Genomic DNA, 17,181 nt, shown 5'->3' on the forward strand with positions numbered 1-17,181 from the left:
GCTGACAGCAGCATACCATAGGCAGTACACTAGTGAAGTGAGTCTGAGAAGCGATCCTTTTGTGAAACGAGATATGCGTATGGACTATCCTTCCTATGCACACTACAACATTCTGTTATCAAATTTATTCCATCTATAGCTTATTCACCCATAATGCGGATGATGGCACGTGTGACAGGATACAGAGATTATAGTACATTTTGATGTCTTCTATGGACAGATGCAAGAGTTGGTATAAGGTCCAACACAGTTTTTACAAGCCGCCGAACTGCTGGATCATCCGGACATACTGCAAGTTGTTGCCTTTTGGCAGCCATGGTATTATGAAATGGAGCTACCCCTGTCGCCATTTCGACCAGAATACACCACAAACTCCAAATATCTAGATCAGCCGTGGCAGGAATCTCCAATCTTCCCTCTAGATAATAACCAATGAAAGGGAACACTGGTTATATACTGGAAAGATTCTTGCTATAAAAGGTGGAACGTGCTTACCATTTTTAAACATGTTCGGTGCGCTGTACGCATTGAGTGTAAGCGACCAATCTATCGGCTCCACCACATCATTTCCTGCAACTGTCAAGGCACAAGCGTGCTGGAAGTCCGTAATCAGCCAGTGTGATGGGTTGTTGCGCTCATGGACAATAGATATAGGCTGAAGTTGTAAGTGCACAATCCCTTTGCTGTGGATCCACTGAACCGCTTCACATAGGGAACGAGCACTTTTCCGTAATAGCGCATGATCATTGCGCTCAAGCCGACCATCATTCATCAAAGACGCCAGGCTCGGTCGGTATTGCCAAATGGATATATATCGATGCTGGGTTATGGAGCTCGGCAATTCAAAGCTGTCAATAGCAGTCGTTACGTAACTTGATTTTAGATAACGAGTTGTTGATAAGTCTTTATCAAAATCATTTTGATCGATCATGAATTTCAGTATGACTAGATCGCCAAATCGTTTGACATCGCGAGCCACACGGAAAGCGGTGCCGTCCGCCAAAGAGTTCAGTCTGACGGACTGTATAAGTTCGTAGCGGGTAAACATAATTGTGCCTTCAGGTGCTGTGGGATTAGCAGATATATTATTACTAGCATGTTTGGCTGAAGTAGGGTATAATACAGCAATGGCACTGGTATTGAGCATTCGGAAGCTTGGTATTTTTGCATTGAAGTTGTAGCGCTTGACTTCAGGCTTAGACTCTGGTGGCATGGTGGATACGATGGTTTCGCTGGTAGGGACCCTTGTGTCTAGTTGAGGGTGATCGCTGGAACTAGGTCGGATAGCACGTCGTCTTCGCCTATGACATAACCATACCATAGAAGAGAGAAACACAAGAGCTACAACCCCACCCGCAACGGCACCTCCTATTTTAGCTGCAGCGTGTGGATCTCCTATTGCTTCATCTGATTGCGTCATCGGTGCCAACGGCGTACAAGGTTCTGTGGGAAGTGAAGAAGAAGATGGAGGAGAGATAGAAGGAACCGTCGCGTTCAATATAATCCAGGAACCATTGTTTGGAAAGAACTTCTGCATCTGACCCCAATTAGGGTCAAAAGCGAGCAATTGCTGTCCTGTCGATCCCAGTATTAGCTCACTAAAATTTTGCGGCCCAGTCGCTGAATTTTGCAGAATGTTGCTGAAGGGATCAAACATCCATATAGAGGGATCCGATGCGCTGATCATTGCCACCAATTGTTTGTTTGTCATAGCATCCGTATAACCTGCTGCTGAAATGGCGCCAGTTGGTAGCATGCCCGATATAGTTATCTTTTGCAAAGACAGGCCGTTTAAGCCATATATCGCATTACTTGCATACCCTCCAGCAATATACACATTACCATTTACAACCGCAATACCAGCATGCGCTAAGCTTGTCATATCAATGCCATCGGTATTCACAATGTACGATGCTACCGTAGCTCCCTGATTTAGGGTTGGGGAGCTGAACGTATAAAGAAAAGCTCCAAATGTACTGTTGAACGGTGTTATGGAAAACAGGCAAGTGGAGTTCAGAAAGGTAGCAGATGGTGTGGCTAAGCTCCATGTCAACAATGGAGCATCGCCTGTTTGTGTGTAGGGAACATATGATGCCGTTAAACTTCTAAGTGAAAGTATGGCCAGCGTCTGTCCAGAAGGCATGTTTGGATCTAAAATGAAAATCAGAGGAGTTGTTGCTGATGGTTCTATCTATGCATATACGTACGTACTTACTCAACATTAGGTTTTGACCTTGTCCATCTGTAACAGATGAAACCTTTCCTATCACCACCGAATCCGTCCCAGGCTGCTGAGCACACACGTTGTCGCCGGATGGTCCAGCGGAAAGGGTTTGGGTGGATGCTTTGTTACTAGATGTATCAAATGTTATTATGGAATTTGGATAAATAAAGTACATGATGTTGTCGTTATATGCAATACAAGGACTAAGAGTTGCTGTGGCCAACGTGAATAACTTCAAGAAGATGATAGCCCATATTGTGCGGACATTGGTAAACATGATGTATCAGAATGACAATATGCGATCCGTAACGATGCGTTCTTTTTGGTTGGATGAAAAGTAGAAATACAGAATAGATGAATGAGTGTGGCAAAGGAAAGAAAGAATACAATATTACCAAAATTATGATTTGCTATAGATACCGTATTCAACTAGATCCAAATATTCCTCATCACTAAAGCTACAACAGGAGTTTCGTGGAAGGCTTTTGAGCAGTACAAAGGATCATAAGAGCAAGGGAGGGGTTTCCTAAAGGGACACTCTGCAGTGATCGTCAAAGCCATAAACTGAATCTGACGTGCCTGAACTTCCGCGCAAAATACACAACACCCTTTTTTGTAGGTCCAGGGCAGGCGAATGTCAAGTTGTTAATAATAGCGTGTTGTATGAGGTGGAGTTGATGTAAAATAACATCATTGTAATAGACTTTTTGTAAGATCCTTCCGATAACTGCAGTGCATTGGGAAATTAAGCTTTGCATCATTGATGCCCTCCTTAATTGGACACACGCAAGTTAGAAGGTTGGTTGTGGTGGCAATGTGTATTGTGCATATACATGATGAGTTCTCTATTTTTCTGGTTGCAAAGCTTTACTTTTCGTTCACCCCCACTATTTGGCCATAATGTGGCAGACAAAATTATCGAAAGCAATGCTAGGCAAGATATAGCACTTTGCAATGATCATCGATTAGCATTCGACCCTGACAAACGAAAATCTGTAAACGTTGACACCTCTATTTCGGTATGGTCTCAACTACGATCGCTTAGGTATATCCTGCTGCTTACTTTGGCAATGCGCCGAAAACACATTTAACTGCCCGTTTTGTGATGGATGTGTTCACGTCGGGGTCCATATGGTCACTCCTTAAAGCTGTTTCCAATTTCAACCAACGGTAAAAAGCGCGGTGTAATCATGCAAAGCCATTGTCACTGTTCAAACATTATGCAAATTGTTTGGATATTTCAGTCAACTTTTAGCATGCATTACAGAGAACGTTCTGAAGCCACCAATTGCGGACATTGTGTGCCTATCAAACACTGATATTGGAATTGGCAGATGCAGTGGTAGTGAGACTGCCAAGGCTGCAATTGGCGTTCAATTGAGTTACCAATATTAATAGTATCGACAGCTTTTACACAACAGTTCTGCAAAAGTTTATAAATAGGAACCGCAGTGTTTTTTTTTGGTTGATAAAACGTAACGTAGCGTAACCTAAAGCTTACTGCATTTTTTTTAGGCCATGTCATGCCGTTGCTGGAGCAACTGCCTTCCAAGCACTTACGCGCTCTTGATAAGAAGCAAAAGAGAGTAGATACCACTGAACGACGATAGGTTCAACGAGAAGCAAATTCAAGCTATGTTTGGATTGGCCAGAGCCAGCTGCTCTTGCTGGCCAGCCAGATGTACTGCAATTTGCGAATTCGCAGTCCGAGAACGCTGGGTAGGAACAACATGAGCGTTGAGGTTGTGGACGAGATTAGAGCCCGGTTCACGTGGAAAATCCTAAATAGTAAGGCGGGTGCAGGTCAAATTCAAGCTTTGTGCGACTATAATCAACCAAGCAATAGTAGCGGCAGAGATTGGTGAATTTTTAAAATAAAGAGGTGGTAATAGAGTTCTTGTGTGGAGGGCAAAAAGAAGGACCGACTGTGCAATTCAAACACCACCAGCCAAGCAGGGAAAAGGAAAAATAAAAATAAAAGTGTGCCATGAAACAAGGCAAGGCTGAGGCACGTCTGACCGTTTACTGTCACAGTTCTTCACTCAGCTCCTCTTTATCTCGCTTATTGCACACTTTTCCCCAATGTCCCAGGTGGAAGGTCAAACCTCCGCTGGGCATTTCACTACAATAGACGACTTTATCTTGCCGGGGAACCACACTCGCATGGAACCACCCTATGACTATAATCCTAATTTCAAGCCTGCTAAAGGCATCCTCAAACAGCGGTCCCGGATTCTTCAAAGAGAACAACAAGCATCGACATCCTGGATATCAACCCTCAACTCTAAGCTTTCTGGCAACCCAAATACCAACGGCAATGTGAGCGATTCGCAGAAGCGCAATGGCACAGACCAACTTCAAGATGGCAAGACTTCCGACAGTAGGCCACAGACAGGTTTAGTGGGTGGACTATCAAGTTTTCGCAAATTCATCAGCAATGCCGCCAGTAATCGCACCGCCAATGCCCAGGGTTCTATGATGAATTTGGAAAACTCTTCTGTTACATCTCTTAGCTCGATCAATTCTGAAAACTTTGAAGATAGCAACCTTGAGCTTGACCCAGAAGACCTCAAACGAGTTCGGTTTTCCATTCAACAGCTGACTACAGAATACCGCCCATATGATAACCGCCAGTATATTGATGATCCTCCAAAACCTGAGGAAACAAACGAGCTAAAAGTTGGTGCCGCCGACGATCAAGTTGCTCCTGCCACTTTGGAAGCGAATCCTGCCACTTTGGAAGTTTCAACCGAGGTCGACTCCAAACATATTGATGAAACGGCCGATAATTTCACGGACATCACCTCTAATACTGAATCATTTACCGAGACAACCTTCGAGGAAGTTACATCCAATGAAGAGGAAACTCCGGTTCCTAAGCGGACCGATAGTCTAGTATCGTCATTGTCGTCCGGTCAACCTTGTTCACCAACCGATCTTCTGATATTTTATGAAACGGCATGTCGTAACAAGGATGAGCACATGTTTCAGCCTCTTGTCCGCCAGTTACAGGTAAGCGTTGACGGATGTAAACAAACATTGAATTGTCTGATAATTAAAATGGAATCTGCGTAGGAGCAAGCCCATATGTCTCACTTGACATCTCTGGATCTTTCCAACTATCTGATTGATCGGGAGGCCGCAGAACCCATCAGCGATATCTTGACGTTGGAGCATAATCTTCAGAGGCTGATAATGCAAAATTGTGGTTTGGAAGATGAGGTATGATGGTGATGATAATATCACATAAAAATTACCAGCCCTGCGTCTTTCTGGCAGTCTGTGTAGTAATCAAATTTCTCTTGATGTGTACAGACAATTAAGCTTATGCTAAATGGTTTGCTGACAAGCGACAGCGTGAAGTATCTCAATATTGCAAATAACAAGAAAGTGAAAGCGAACGGATTCAAGTACATTGCCATCTATATGCGAGAGGTATATTATGTGTACACAGCGTGATGTAAAGAGTTTTGATACAGGCTACTAACTCAGTCCATTTTCCAGTCAATATCCTTGCAGGTGCTGAACTTGTCCCTCAATAACTTTGATAAAAAGTCTGTTCAGATGATATCGCAAGGTCTTATTTCCAAAAAGTCAATGCAAAGCAGCGCAGGAATCGATACCCTCATTATGGACGCCTGTTTGTTCCGTCCTTCTTTGTTAGAAGCTTTAGCTGTCGGCGTCAAAAATACTGCTTCCCTCAAAACGCTGTCTCTTCGAAATAACCGTATCAACCATCAGGGAGCTTCCTGGATAGGGGTCATGCTGCGTGATTATGTTAGCCTTGGCTTTTATGCTGGCTCCACTGAAAGTATTTCGTCAACCTCATCGATACAGCATGGCTTGGAACGCTTAGCTTTGGATGGTAACGACTTGCGACAAGGAATACAGTTTGTAGCACAGGCATTGAAGCGAAATCAGAGTTTGAAAGAGTTAGGTCTGAACGGTTGCAAAATCGATGCAAGAAGTGTTGTATACCTTGGTGATGCTTTGGTAAGTCAAGCTACTGATGAGAATAACAGTTCAGGTCCATTCGATCTCACTATCATCCTTTTTTACCAGAAATACAATCAAGCATTGGAAAAACTGAATATCAGTAACAACGATCTTGGCGTACCAGTTCGAGATGGGGTAAGTTTCCTGTTGCAATCGACGTTATCGTGGCCACCCACCTAACTTGCATCTGTATAGTTTGTTTCTTTGTCACTGGGATTGCAGCACCACCCTTCCCTACGAGACATCGATCTAAAGGGAACATCCATGAAAACAGAAGGTTCGTTTTTTCAGCACAAATGTAATTGATCCAATGGAAGAAATTAACAAGCCATCTGCTATATAGACGCTATAGAGATTTCTAAATCTTTACCATATGTCAAGTCCCTAATGAGGCTTGACTTACGCAACAACCCTCTCATTACTATAGAGGGCTACGCCAGCTTGGCAGAGGCCATGAAACGAAATCACACTCTCGCATTTTTGGACATAGATGTTTCGGTAAGCGCGCGCTTGTCATGGTTACATCGACGTAAAGTCGGCCATTAACTCATAAAATTGGCTTGCGCTTTCACAGCAGGCGAACCAAGAGTTGACCCAATTGCAAAGTGATATCTTGACACAATGCAGCCACAATACCCGCCGTAATTTTGCAGACGCAACGGATGGCGAAGACGGAAGTACTCCAGCAGATACGAAGGTAGCTCCACACAAGGATGTGGAAAGAGTTGTATCGAAAACAAAAGCACAGGCAACTGTACGATTGTCTCTGCAAGAGCGTCTTGCTGCTGTGACCCGGGGTGCCAACTCCAGAGTGCCAGTCCCAGCGGAAGTTAAGCCTGGTCCGTCTCCTGAAGACGAGCTGCGAGAAAAGCTGGAGGCCAAGCGGAAAGAAGAAGAGTCCTTGAACAAAGAGATTGAAATAGCTTCTGATCATCAATCTTTATTAGCGGAAATGTTGAATGCCACTTCAACTGAACCAACTGACGAAAGATCTGATGTCAACGAAACACTTAATGTAAGTTATTTTACCCCCATTCAATTTTTGTAACTGGAAGCTGATTTTTTTTTTTTTTTTCATATTCTTCCAGCGACTTCACTTACAGTGTGAAACATCTCAACGACTGATCATGTCCTTTGTACCAAGAATTACAGATGAAGGTCTATTAGGTAAATATGTTCCCAATCGAAGAGTTTGACCTTGTTTTGGAGCAGTTCTACTCACTTTCCTTTGACTATGCAGACAAATTATTAAACGTTAATGATAAGCTGACGGAGGTTATATCGCAATACGAAAAGAAATATCTTGAAGCTCCCGAACAGCAATTGGATGAAGATGCTGAGCCGGCTACTGTTGAACCTCAAGTGGTTGAAGAACCGTCATTTGCTATAGGAGATGATGATGACGACGATATACCCTCTAGACCAAACGCATCGGCATTAGATACCACGGTTTCGGTGAAAGATGAAAAGAAGACAAAGTTAGAAGAGAAGCGACGCGAAACAGAAAAGCAAGAAGCTGAAGCTCTAAAGATAGCCAAGCAGCTTGCTGACCAAGAGTTGCAGGATGAGGAATAACAATATTCGTTAATTTATGGGCCCATTTTCTCCCCCCCCCCCAAATTAAAAAACCTGTCGTTGGCTTGTTTCTTGCCTTCTTTATGCAACCATGTCTAAATCAATAACAACTACAACAGCCAAAGAACTAGGATTGTCTGGCGTAAAGAAATCTTTAATTGTCGTTCAACCAACTATATCCATCCGCGACGCGCTTGAAGTCATGTCTAGAAATGGCATTACGTCGCTACCAATGTACTCCCACAGTAGTACCCAAATCACTAGCATTGTCAATTTATTTGATATTCTGATTCACTTAGTCAAGGGTTCCGAAACGGCCTCCTTTGACCAAGAGGAGTTCGCCAAATTGGCAGAACCGCTTGAGAACGTACTGGGTTTAGACGGAGATATGGAGAGTTATCGTGTCTTCAAGTCTTACGATACCGACGACCTTATTGACGTGAGTGTAGTTGAATAACTCTACTGCTACTTTTCAAAATGGTAAATTTAAGATATACATATGTAAATGTACAGACTTTGCAAGCTTTCGCGTCTGGCATCCACCGTTCTCTTGTCGTCGACAATATGGACGTTTCTCCGCCTTGGCTGCTTACCCAAACGGACATTCTCCGCTATGTGTACCAGCACCCTGAGTCTCTGCAACCTTTGGGTATAGATGTTAAAAAATCAATTGGGGAGTTGCAAGTTCTTCCACCGTCGGCTTCGGTTGTTACAGCGTCTCCCGATGAGCTTGCTGTGAACGTCTACAAAAAGATGGGAAACCTCAAAGTTGCTGGTGTTCCCATCGTGGATGAGTATGTTTTATGTAAACATGATCTGTGGGTGATTCGATATTTATATCATCTCTTTGTACACCTAGAAACAACAAGATTATCTCGGACTTGTCAATTGAAGATTTGCCCTCGGCTGATCTAACCAAGCCAAATAACTTGGCACTTCCTTGTCTTAAGTTTTTAGAGGTACAGTATTGGCAGTCTTGACCATGATCAGAACAAATTGTAACCATTTGATTAGGAACTGGGCAAGTCGAAATCTTTAACCGTGCCCAAGGATATAACACTAAACGACTTGATGCAGTCGTTGTTGACCCAAAGAGCTCATCGTGCATGGATAGTCAGCCCCGAAAACACTCTTGATGGAGTTATTTCCATGTCTGATATCATATCATACATTTGCCGTCAACATCAGGCTCAAGTTCATAACTGAAAGTTTCTTATATATGATGATGAATTCTCTATATGTGTATATAATTTTCTTCTTTTTTACATTACATGTTTGATGAATTTCAAGGCTTTGGGTTGTGCATAACTACACAGGCAACAGATCCCAATGCTTGACGGATGTATTCTTTCTCAACATCGTGGCCTAAGGAAAGCGAGAGAGCCATTAGTAAAAAGAGAAGAGACATGGCGATGAAATATACATATAGCCCAACATTTCATTTTAAGAAATAAAACTTACTGTCTTCAACTTCTCCCCAACGATCAATTTGGGAATTGACTTCAACATGGGCAGCCTGTGCTGCTTGCTCGACGGTGATACCTCTCTTGACAAGTGCCAATCCGATCAAAAAACTTTTGCTGCTGATGACGGCTCTTTCTAATGCGGCGAGCTCCAACGGGTCCATATCAGTAACTGACTTTCTCAAAGTATCCTTTGTCTCTTGCGGCTGGTTCACTTGGAAGATACCGTCAGTGACTTTTAACTCCACATCGTATTGCTTTTCAATCCATTGAAGAATTGGCTTCCAATGTTGGGCTTGCAATTGGACCAATATTTCAGGGAAATCTTCGTGGAAGCATATAGTATCTGTTTCAAGGTAGGACATCAACTTATCAATGACCTGTGGGCGAATTGAGGGATCTTCTGCAGCTCCAATGTCAAGACCGTCAATGGCTCGAGACAACAGAGATGTCTACAGGGTTGCAGAATGATTAACCGTTTGCTCCATGCTCAGAATGATACATGTACTGGATCTTACCAAAGGTAGTGAGTGTGGCTTCAAGTTCGAGAGTTGACCATCCCATTCTGCGGCAAGCAGTTGGGCCAATTGCTTACGATCAGCAGACAACATAATTTTGTTCTTGGAAGGCGTTCGAAGGTTGCGACCGTCCAATTGTACGACGTACTTTTCATCATCCAATTTAATCGAAGCCTTTTTCCAGAAACGCTTCATAGTACGTTCAGCCTCTGTTTGTAAATGGGCGGGTTATGATGAGTCTTTTTGGAGGGATCATGATAAGTTGAATCAAGTAATTTATACGAACTGTTGGTTGCACTTTCTTTGGAGCCAGCAGCAGCAGCAGCTCCTGGTTGTGCGACTTGGAATCTCGGAGGTAAACAGTGGAATGATCGTGTTGTAGCATTGGTAATTCTAAGATTCCTGGCCAAGCAAGCGCTTGTGAGTTGTGAGGTAGTTCGAATGGCAGAGAACATGTTAGGAAGCTCAGGTACAAAAGTTGAGAGGACCCAACGAGCAATGTTGTGTCGTAAAAGACAGTCACGGACGGTTGGAAAATTGCCGGTTTGACAGCTTCTCTGGTTTGACCAAAAATCAGGCGTTTTGCCTCCCCTGCACTTTGGGATGGTCACAGGACAGAATATTTCAAACCGTGCATGAAGAAAGTGTCATACTGGGAATAAAAATAAATTGAAATGAATGATGAAAGCGACTTTCTATATCAGTGTGGCCACAACTTTGTATCGGCCTGGTACTTGAGATCAGGCATTAAAGTCTCAGTCACTTCACACAGGTATTTCCACTCTAGCCGATCCAATTATCCGTCAAATGAAGATTTTCTCATACCCAAATTTCGACCCTACCAACTTTGGTGATGACAGGTATTTTTTTGGTAGCTAAAGGGCCTTTATTTATCGGCGAGCTCATAAACAAATGTGTGCAAACTTGACGTCATGTTCTTGACCGTAGAGACGATCAATGCGTTTTCAAAGGACATCATTATTAGACCATCCTGCACAGGAACAGAACAAGGATGGCGTTATGGGGATTGTCTTAGGATGAGTGAAAAATGGCAAGTATCCGCATCGCAATGCAAAATATAACCCAAGTGGTGTGCCATTGAACATGTGAGCCGCTTATGTCTTGCAATTACTTGATTTGGCAGCTGTGGGGAGCTTTGGATTGCCTGATGATGAGACAATGCCATCAGTATATAAAGATCAATTTGGCTCGTAATAAAAACCTGACTTGAAAAGAATAATAACATCCATCTGATTCAGTCTCAAAATAACATTTACCATGGATACAGAAGCGGAACGCTCTAATTCTATGGGTGATGAACGCTCTAATTCTGTGGGTGATGAAAAGCACACCGTTCAACATACTACTGTGACAGAGGGCAGCAAGCTCGACGATAGAGCAGAAACATCTCACATTGATCACCACAAGCCTACTGTTGAAGAAATGGAAGGGTCTGGGGGACTGAAAGGTCTCCTAGCCAATCCTTTCGTGTTCGCTACTGCAGTCTTTGCATCGCTCGGAGGTCTCCTGTTCGGATGTAAGTTATAACTTGTGCATTTATGTGAGCTGGTATACATGCATGCTTATCCTGGCATCGCATATGTCGATATACAGATGATCAAGGAGTAATCTCTGGAGTGTTGGTTATGCCTGTAAGTGATGCTATCTGATATCAATTCCTTTCGTAAAATGTTCGATCCCGATATTCAATCAATTTCTTTTTTTAAAAGCACTTTATGGCGACGTTCCCATTGAATCCTACTGAGAAAGGCTTTGTCGTGGCCATCTTAGAATTGGGATGTTGGGCAGGCGCTTGGTTTGCCGGGTACTTTGCAGACAAGATTGGCCGAAAATTTACTATAGTTCTTGGAACCGTCATCTTCTTATTGGGCGCTTCTTTGGTATGTCTCGAACACATAAAATTGATCGACTTGGACAACTTCCTCATTTATGAAACATTATGCATTTATTGTTCCCACAGCAAGCTGGAGCTCAAAACATCAGCTTTTTGTTCGGTGGTCGTTTCGTATGTGGCTTGTCTATCGGTATCTTGAGTATGGTCGTGTAAGTCCACCATTTTGTCCCCAACTACGTTTGGCGTTTTTTACCCCACAAATTCCATGTTTTGAAACATGTGGCTTCCTTTTCGCCCAGACCCCTTACTAACTTTGACCTTACCTGCTTTAGCCCACTGTACCAAAGCGAGATCAGCCCTCCTGAAATCCGTGGTTCTCTCGTTGCCCTACAACAATTTGCTATCACTGGTACGTTGCTTATGCCTTACCTAAATTATCCCAGCGATGTTGCTCATCGTCTAACTCTTTCTGTTCAGTTGGTATCTTGATCTCCTTCTGGATTGACTATGGTACAAGTACGATTGACAGCGATGTCCAATGGAGACTTCCTCTCGCTTTACAGCTCATCATTGGATTGATCCTCGGTGTGGGCATCCTCTTCTTCCCATTCTCGCCAAGATGGTTGATGTCGCAAAACAGAGAGGAAGATGCTTTAAGGGTACTCAGTCGCCTTCGACGTTTGCCTCCTGATAATCCGATCGTTGAAGAAGAGTGGAGAGAAATCAAGGCTACAGTTGAATTTGATCGTCAAATCGAAAGAGAAAAGTACCCTCAGCATATCAACAATGGTGCAAAGGGTCGATTCATGATTGGTCTTGGTGGCTACCGTGACTTATTCAGAAAAGGCATCTTCAAGAGATTATGGCTGGGATGTGCTCTACAATTTTTCCAGCAATTTACTGGAATCAATGCTATCATTGTACGTTTTGTTCGACTGCTCATGTTAAATGAATAGCATTGCTTACTCATAATTTGCCCCATCGTTAGTACTATGCACCCACCATTTTCCAATCTATTGGTTTGACTGGTACAGCCGTGCCTCTCCTTGCTACTGGCATCGTTGGTGTCGTAAACGTTGTATGCACTATCCCAGCTGTCCTATTCCTCGACCAGTTCGGCCGACGAAAAGCTCTACTGGTTGGTGCTTTCTTCATGGCCATTTCTCACATTATTATTGCCATCATTGTCGGCCTCTTCGAGAACGACTGGCAAGCTCACACTACTGCAGGTTGGGTTGCTGTCGCTTTTGTCTACTTCTTCATTGGTAAGTCAATGCTGGACTTGAATTCAAATCTTTATTTTGTAACATGGTATACTCATTAATGTTACAGCCAATTTTGCCTACTCTTGGGGACCTATTGGTAAGAGAAAAATATCATATTTTGTGGCTGCGAGGGAAACTGTTCTTTAACATCACGGCCTATATTGCAGGATGGGTATATCCCAGTGAAATTTTCCCATTACGAATCCGTGCAAAGGCTATGTCGGTAACCACATCAGCCAATTGGATGTGCAACTTCATAATAGGTCTCATCACACCACCTATGATTGCCTCATTACGATTTGGAACTTATGTATTCTTTGCTGCATTCACTGTGATAATGTTCTTCTGGGTATTATTCTTCGTTCCTGAAACCAAGGGAAGAAGTTTGGAAGATATGGATCAAGTATTCGGTGATAAATCAGCCGTACATGATGCTGAGCTTATGGACCACATCCAAGCGCAAGTCCATGAGCATGATGCCCCACCAACTGCTGCAGTCAAACAGGAAAGAGATGATTTGGAATAAGTTAGCCTATATCGATTATAACTTCCTGACATCAGTTCCCCCCCCCCCTTTTTTTTTTATTCTTCTTTATTACGGGTGCGAGCTGCCAACCTGCCCATACCTATGTTTACCTATTCTTTATTCGCCTCTTTCTTCTCAATATTATACTACTGTAGTCTGGATATCTTAACTTCATATCCACAATATATGGTTGTCACCATGTGTTCTAGTATGGAATAAAACATGATATGCTGCCTATCGCAAGCGACGGCAATACAAATATGGCATGTCTGCTGTAATTAGTGTGGGAAGTGCAATGAAAGCAGTGTATGCTGTGCATCGGGTCAAGAGATATGACGTGCATGATACAAATACGCCTGTCTGTAAATGTATGCATACGCTGATTACAATACCATTGGCCTTTTCGATAACGATGTCATCGCGGCAGGTAAAAGCAGGGTTTGCAAAGGTCCTGCATCGGCAAAGGAGTTACGCATCTAACCACAGGAAAGGGAGAGTCTCAATTATTTTCGTGCTATCGCTCCAGCACTCTTTATTACAAGGCTTTTTGAAAACAAAATTACAGTACGCACAATACAGTAAACCAAACGTCAAATATGTACATGTGTGTTGAATCTACACGGTGAACAGTCGGTTCTGTTCTTGTTGTATGAAGCTGCATATGAAAATGGTCAATGCGATCCATTATTTTCATCGTAATATTTAGAATTAGCGATATCGTACCTTAACACATCAAGAAGATAGTCTCTCAGCATAAGAGCAGAATCAGGATCTACGTTGCTGTTAGCAATTAAGCGAGGCATTTGCACTGAGTTTTAGAACGAAGAAGTCAGTAATGCAGTCATCAGAGTGAGTGCCTGGAGGCATAGAAAGAGCCGATGTTTACCGAATAATCGCAAGAAGTGCTCTACGCCATAAATGTCTGAAGGTAAAGCAGAATCATTTTTCGCCATGATATCTGCATGTTGCTTTCGTTCAGATCGATAAAGAAGGGAATCTTCTAATGTTTTGTTGAAGTACAGCTTGATACCACGAACCACTTCAGTTAACAGCTCATCGGTCGCTCTGATTATTCCGGTTAGTGGCAATGCACCTTGATGCTATCACGTATCATTGAAAGTTCATACCCATTACGCTTGCTAGCTTTCATAGCATGATCCAAGTAGTCTTCCAAGATGTCCGATACATTAGGTTTTCGTGGAAGGGGTATGAGCTAGATGACGGTTTGGTTAGTACTAAACATTATGGTAAAGGGAGAGATAGTCTTTAAACTGCACACACCTTTTGGGTTTTTGTAACATTCTCCCAATCATCCACCAAGAAACCTTTGAGCTGCTCCGGAATATCCAACTTGACTTCTACCTTGTTCATCAATTCCTCCTCCTGCAATCCATACGTTAACACTTTCTTAACATATCGTGTCAAAATCCTCATGCATTTGTGACCGCGTACCTTCGCCTTGTCAAGACTCGAGTCCCTGGCTCGCTTTCTACCTCGCGATTCGCCGTCATGCGACTTTTCTGTTGTAATGGATGTTGAAGTTGATGACCGTGCTGGCTTCTTTCTGTTATGTGCCTCTTTCAACTGTGTCTGTTTCTGCAGATTCGTCTCCGTCCACTTCAATACGCGATCTTCAGGCACCCACTCATCCCAGCTATCCAAAACGCTGTTAGTCGCGAATATGCCTCCATAACAGTTCTTCAAATGCTAACTCACGTCTGCTTCCATCTTCTATAATGGACGAAATAATGCGGTCCATGTCTTCCCTCTTCGTCCACATTAGCGCTTTTCAATACCTAGTTTGGCAATGTTGCAAGTCAGCCGTCGCGATCGTAACGTATTTCGTATGACTCGGCTCGTTTCTGTGATTCTCACCTTGGCTTCATACAGCATTGGACCATGATAGCAAAGAACACGCTCATCGTCTGCAAAGGTCGGTACCTCCTTTGGCATTCCGTCTGAGATTTGTTTCGCGATTACAGCTTTTTCCGGCTTCAGTATAACGAATTTGTGGAAAATTGTCAAAGTCAGATCACCGCGAGTCATGTCACGTTTCTTCACAATATTGACAAGTATCATAAAATCAGCGACCCACTTATAAATCTCACTCAGAACAATCAATCAATCATATGGCAAGGAGAACCGTTTGATGAGCGTTGCAAGAACAAAAATTCAAGTATGAACATGTTAAAAAATAGGGTTTCGAAAAGAAATATTCCTTGCAGATTGAACTGTAATAAGCCCAAAACAAAAGGTTTGTCATGGGACATAGTAGTTGGACACTGTACTTCAATGGCTTGTTTTTCAGGCGAGCCACATTCTGGATGAATGTCGCCTGAGTTGAAATCTAATTCCAAACTATAGATCATGCCGCTGATTGATTTTCTCAGATGTTGGTGTAAGAAATAATCTCTATATGGCGAACCCCCAGCAGCCAATATAATCTCAATTTAGCACCCACATTCGTGTATGCTCGAAGTGATATAACAAAGAAGTAGCATGAATATATATCTTTTATGTGTAGAACGAAGAGCACAATGGTTTGCAAAGCAATTGTTGCATATCTCAGTCGCTGCGCCATGTTGAATCCTTTGCAGTCAAATATTCCTTCTTCAACCTTACTCAATGTTGTATATCAAATGACTATGAGCTCACACGAGTATCAAATTGTTTGCACGGTGTGGCTATGCAATTTAAACTAGATCGATTACTTGGTAAATTCTCGCTCCAAAGTTATGTTAGATGCCGATCATAGTATTACGGTTTGTCGGCATGACCCTGGTATGATGGTCTAACTGAACTCACGGGTCAAAACACGATGCGCGAAGAAAATTTCAAGTCGAGTAAGGAGATCATCTCCCGCGTAACGCTACGACCAGCCTACAGTCCCTTGTTATTACCGATCGATAATGCTGCAAAGTGTCTCTTTTTAGTCAAAGGTAAACCGACCAATGTAAGCTCAATCAGATCCGCCCATTCTTGGTTTGTTTGCCTTGTTCCACACGCAATCCAATTGGAACCCGTGCATCGTAACCCGTGAGATACTTAGAAAGCTCAATGATCACAGGATTGTATTCTCAATATTTCTTTTGATTGAATTTTGCTTCGGATGTCCAAGTCCAATATCAAATACGAACACATATATTTATTATTTATGTGGACTTCATTTTACTTTTTTCGTGTGAGCGGGCGGAGAACTTTGAGTTTTTAGTGATCAATTGTCATGTGGCTCACGAACCACTTTGTGGTCATAAGCCGATAGTAGGGACCAAAGTGGAGGAAGAATTTATCGATTACTAAAATTTGGAGTCGAGCCAGGGAGTGGTATCGATTAGAGAAAGCACAATCTTGGAGATGTGTACCGTTTTTTTTTTAATCGATATGATTTTTGGCACGTGGAGTACTGGAATAAAGGGAAACACAAATGCAGTGTCAGCAGAGTGTAACCACTGTTTGAATATAATATTGGGGTCCAAGATCAGATGAGCACTATCTATCACATCAGACTGTTGCTGCTACTATTCCGTAAAAAAAACATACACATCATCACCATTATTTCGTTTAACCAGTGGACCTTTGTTGATGGTGTATCAGAAGAAGTTGATGTTACCCAGTATTTTAATAGATCGACACACCTGATCTCCATCTCTTCTCTCTTCTCTTCTTCATTTTCTCGGGCTCAATTATTACCACGCAAAGAAAATCATAAGAAATGAGCACCGATAATCAACAAATTTATGGGTCAGTTGAAGGATCTTC

The 17,181-nt window shown here is 42.7% G+C and overlaps 6 protein-coding genes across 6 annotated transcripts; 3 read left to right on the forward strand and 3 right to left on the reverse strand.

Annotated features, from left to right (window-relative positions):
- Positions 1-55: 55 nt before the first annotated feature.
- K450DRAFT_233776 (uncharacterized protein) lies at positions 56-2,591 on the reverse strand. Its single transcript, XM_051587812.1, has 3 exons — positions 2,216-2,591; positions 496-2,151; positions 56-418 (listed from the first exon to the last, which is right to left on the reverse strand). The coding sequence occupies exons 1-3, from the start codon at positions 2,499-2,501 to the stop codon at positions 189-191; spliced, it is 2,172 nt and encodes a 723-aa protein (XP_051446241.1). The 5' UTR covers positions 2,502-2,591; the 3' UTR covers positions 56-188.
- A 1,607-nt stretch (positions 2,592-4,198) lies between these two features.
- Positions 4,199-7,614, forward strand: K450DRAFT_233782 (uncharacterized protein). The gene is made up of 9 exons (XM_051587813.1): positions 4,199-5,236; positions 5,300-5,446; positions 5,540-5,659; positions 5,729-6,217; positions 6,287-6,355; positions 6,416-6,497; positions 6,564-6,718; positions 6,795-7,387; positions 7,461-7,614. The coding sequence occupies exons 1-8, from the start codon at positions 4,307-4,309 to the stop codon at positions 7,266-7,268; spliced, it is 2,466 nt and encodes an 821-aa protein (XP_051446242.1). The 5' UTR covers positions 4,199-4,306; the 3' UTR covers positions 7,269-7,387; positions 7,461-7,614.
- K450DRAFT_233804 (uncharacterized protein) lies at positions 7,578-9,117 on the forward strand. Its single transcript, XM_051587814.1, has 4 exons — positions 7,578-8,234; positions 8,309-8,589; positions 8,655-8,754; positions 8,810-9,117. The coding sequence occupies exons 1-4, from the start codon at positions 7,887-7,889 to the stop codon at positions 8,999-9,001; spliced, it is 921 nt and encodes a 306-aa protein (XP_051446243.1). The 5' UTR covers positions 7,578-7,886; the 3' UTR covers positions 9,002-9,117.
- Positions 8,773-10,433, reverse strand: K450DRAFT_233810 (uncharacterized protein). Its single transcript, XM_051587815.1, has 4 exons — positions 10,063-10,433; positions 9,777-9,985; positions 9,257-9,710; positions 8,773-9,160 (listed from the first exon to the last, which is right to left on the reverse strand). The coding sequence occupies exons 1-4, from the start codon at positions 10,229-10,231 to the stop codon at positions 9,081-9,083; spliced, it is 912 nt and encodes a 303-aa protein (XP_051446244.1). The 5' UTR covers positions 10,232-10,433; the 3' UTR covers positions 8,773-9,080.
- A 586-nt stretch (positions 10,434-11,019) lies between these two features.
- K450DRAFT_233815 (uncharacterized protein) lies at positions 11,020-13,674 on the forward strand. Its single transcript, XM_051587816.1, has 9 exons — positions 11,020-11,313; positions 11,391-11,428; positions 11,507-11,677; positions 11,758-11,840; positions 11,964-12,040; positions 12,109-12,551; positions 12,620-12,896; positions 12,964-12,993; positions 13,064-13,674. Exons 1-9 carry the CDS (start codon positions 11,055-11,057, stop codon positions 13,420-13,422), a joined length of 1,737 nt encoding a protein of 578 aa, XP_051446245.1. The 5' UTR covers positions 11,020-11,054; the 3' UTR covers positions 13,423-13,674.
- Positions 13,675-13,913: 239 nt separating this feature from the next.
- K450DRAFT_233819 (uncharacterized protein) lies at positions 13,914-15,570 on the reverse strand. The gene is made up of 8 exons (XM_051587817.1): positions 15,298-15,570; positions 15,139-15,218; positions 14,875-15,076; positions 14,704-14,805; positions 14,550-14,635; positions 14,309-14,487; positions 14,146-14,230; positions 13,914-14,077 (listed from the first exon to the last, which is right to left on the reverse strand). Exons 1-8 carry the CDS (start codon positions 15,499-15,501, stop codon positions 14,038-14,040), a joined length of 978 nt encoding a protein of 325 aa, XP_051446246.1. The 5' UTR covers positions 15,502-15,570; the 3' UTR covers positions 13,914-14,037.
- Positions 15,571-17,181: the final 1,611 nt, after the last annotated feature.

Source organism: Umbelopsis ramanniana (assembly GCF_025399195.1).
Source record: "Umbelopsis ramanniana AG unplaced genomic scaffold K450scaffold_16, whole genome shotgun sequence".
In the NCBI taxonomy this organism is placed as follows: Eukaryota; Fungi; Mucoromycota; class Umbelopsidomycetes; order Umbelopsidales; family Umbelopsidaceae; genus Umbelopsis; species Umbelopsis ramanniana.

Excerpts from the sequence above, each read along its gene's own strand:
- K450DRAFT_233776 (XM_051587812.1), bottom strand. The coding sequence starts at position 2,501 with ATGTTTACCAATGTCCGCACAATATGGGCTATCATCTTCTTGAAGTTA. Across the intron at positions 2,152-2,215 it reads AGGTCAAAACCTAATGTTGA|ATCCAAACATGCCTTCTGGA; the intron begins GTAAGTACGTAC and ends TTTTCATTTTAG. Across the intron at positions 419-495 it reads ACCGAACATGTTTAAAAATG|AGGGAAGATTGGAGATTCCT; the intron begins GTAAGCACGTTC and ends GTTATTATCTAG.
- K450DRAFT_233782 (XM_051587813.1), top strand. The coding sequence starts at position 4,307 with ATGTCCCAGGTGGAAGGTCAAACCTCCGCTGGGCATTTCACTACAATA. Across the intron at positions 5,237-5,299 it reads CTCTTGTCCGCCAGTTACAG|GAGCAAGCCCATATGTCTCA; the intron begins GTAAGCGTTGAC and ends GAATCTGCGTAG. Across the intron at positions 6,498-6,563 it reads AACATCCATGAAAACAGAAG|ACGCTATAGAGATTTCTAAA; the intron begins GTTCGTTTTTTC and ends TCTGCTATATAG.
- K450DRAFT_233804 (XM_051587814.1), top strand. The coding sequence starts at position 7,887 with ATGTCTAAATCAATAACAACTACAACAGCCAAAGAACTAGGATTGTCT. Across the intron at positions 8,590-8,654 it reads GGTGTTCCCATCGTGGATGA|AAACAACAAGATTATCTCGG; the intron begins GTATGTTTTATG and ends TTGTACACCTAG. Across the intron at positions 8,755-8,809 it reads CTTGTCTTAAGTTTTTAGAG|GAACTGGGCAAGTCGAAATC; the intron begins GTACAGTATTGG and ends CCATTTGATTAG.
- K450DRAFT_233810 (XM_051587815.1), bottom strand. The coding sequence starts at position 10,231 with ATGTTCTCTGCCATTCGAACTACCTCACAACTCACAAGCGCTTGCTTG. Across the intron at positions 9,711-9,776 it reads AGCCACACTCACTACCTTTG|ACATCTCTGTTGTCTCGAGC; the intron begins GTAAGATCCAGT and ends GCAACCCTGTAG. Across the intron at positions 9,161-9,256 it reads TTGGGGAGAAGTTGAAGACA|GCCACGATGTTGAGAAAGAA; the intron begins GTAAGTTTTATT and ends CGCTTTCCTTAG.
- K450DRAFT_233815 (XM_051587816.1), top strand. The coding sequence starts at position 11,055 with ATGGATACAGAAGCGGAACGCTCTAATTCTATGGGTGATGAACGCTCT. Across the intron at positions 11,429-11,506 it reads CTGGAGTGTTGGTTATGCCT|CACTTTATGGCGACGTTCCC; the intron begins GTAAGTGATGCT and ends TTTTTTTAAAAG. Across the intron at positions 12,552-12,619 it reads CTGGAATCAATGCTATCATT|TACTATGCACCCACCATTTT; the intron begins GTACGTTTTGTT and ends CCCCATCGTTAG.
- K450DRAFT_233819 (XM_051587817.1), bottom strand. The coding sequence starts at position 15,501 with ATGATACTTGTCAATATTGTGAAGAAACGTGACATGACTCGCGGTGAT. Across the intron at positions 14,636-14,703 it reads ATGTTACAAAAACCCAAAAG|CTCATACCCCTTCCACGAAA; the intron begins GTGTGTGCAGTT and ends ACCGTCATCTAG. Across the intron at positions 14,231-14,308 it reads GCACTTCTTGCGATTATTCG|TGCAAATGCCTCGCTTAATT; the intron begins GTAAACATCGGC and ends TCTAAAACTCAG.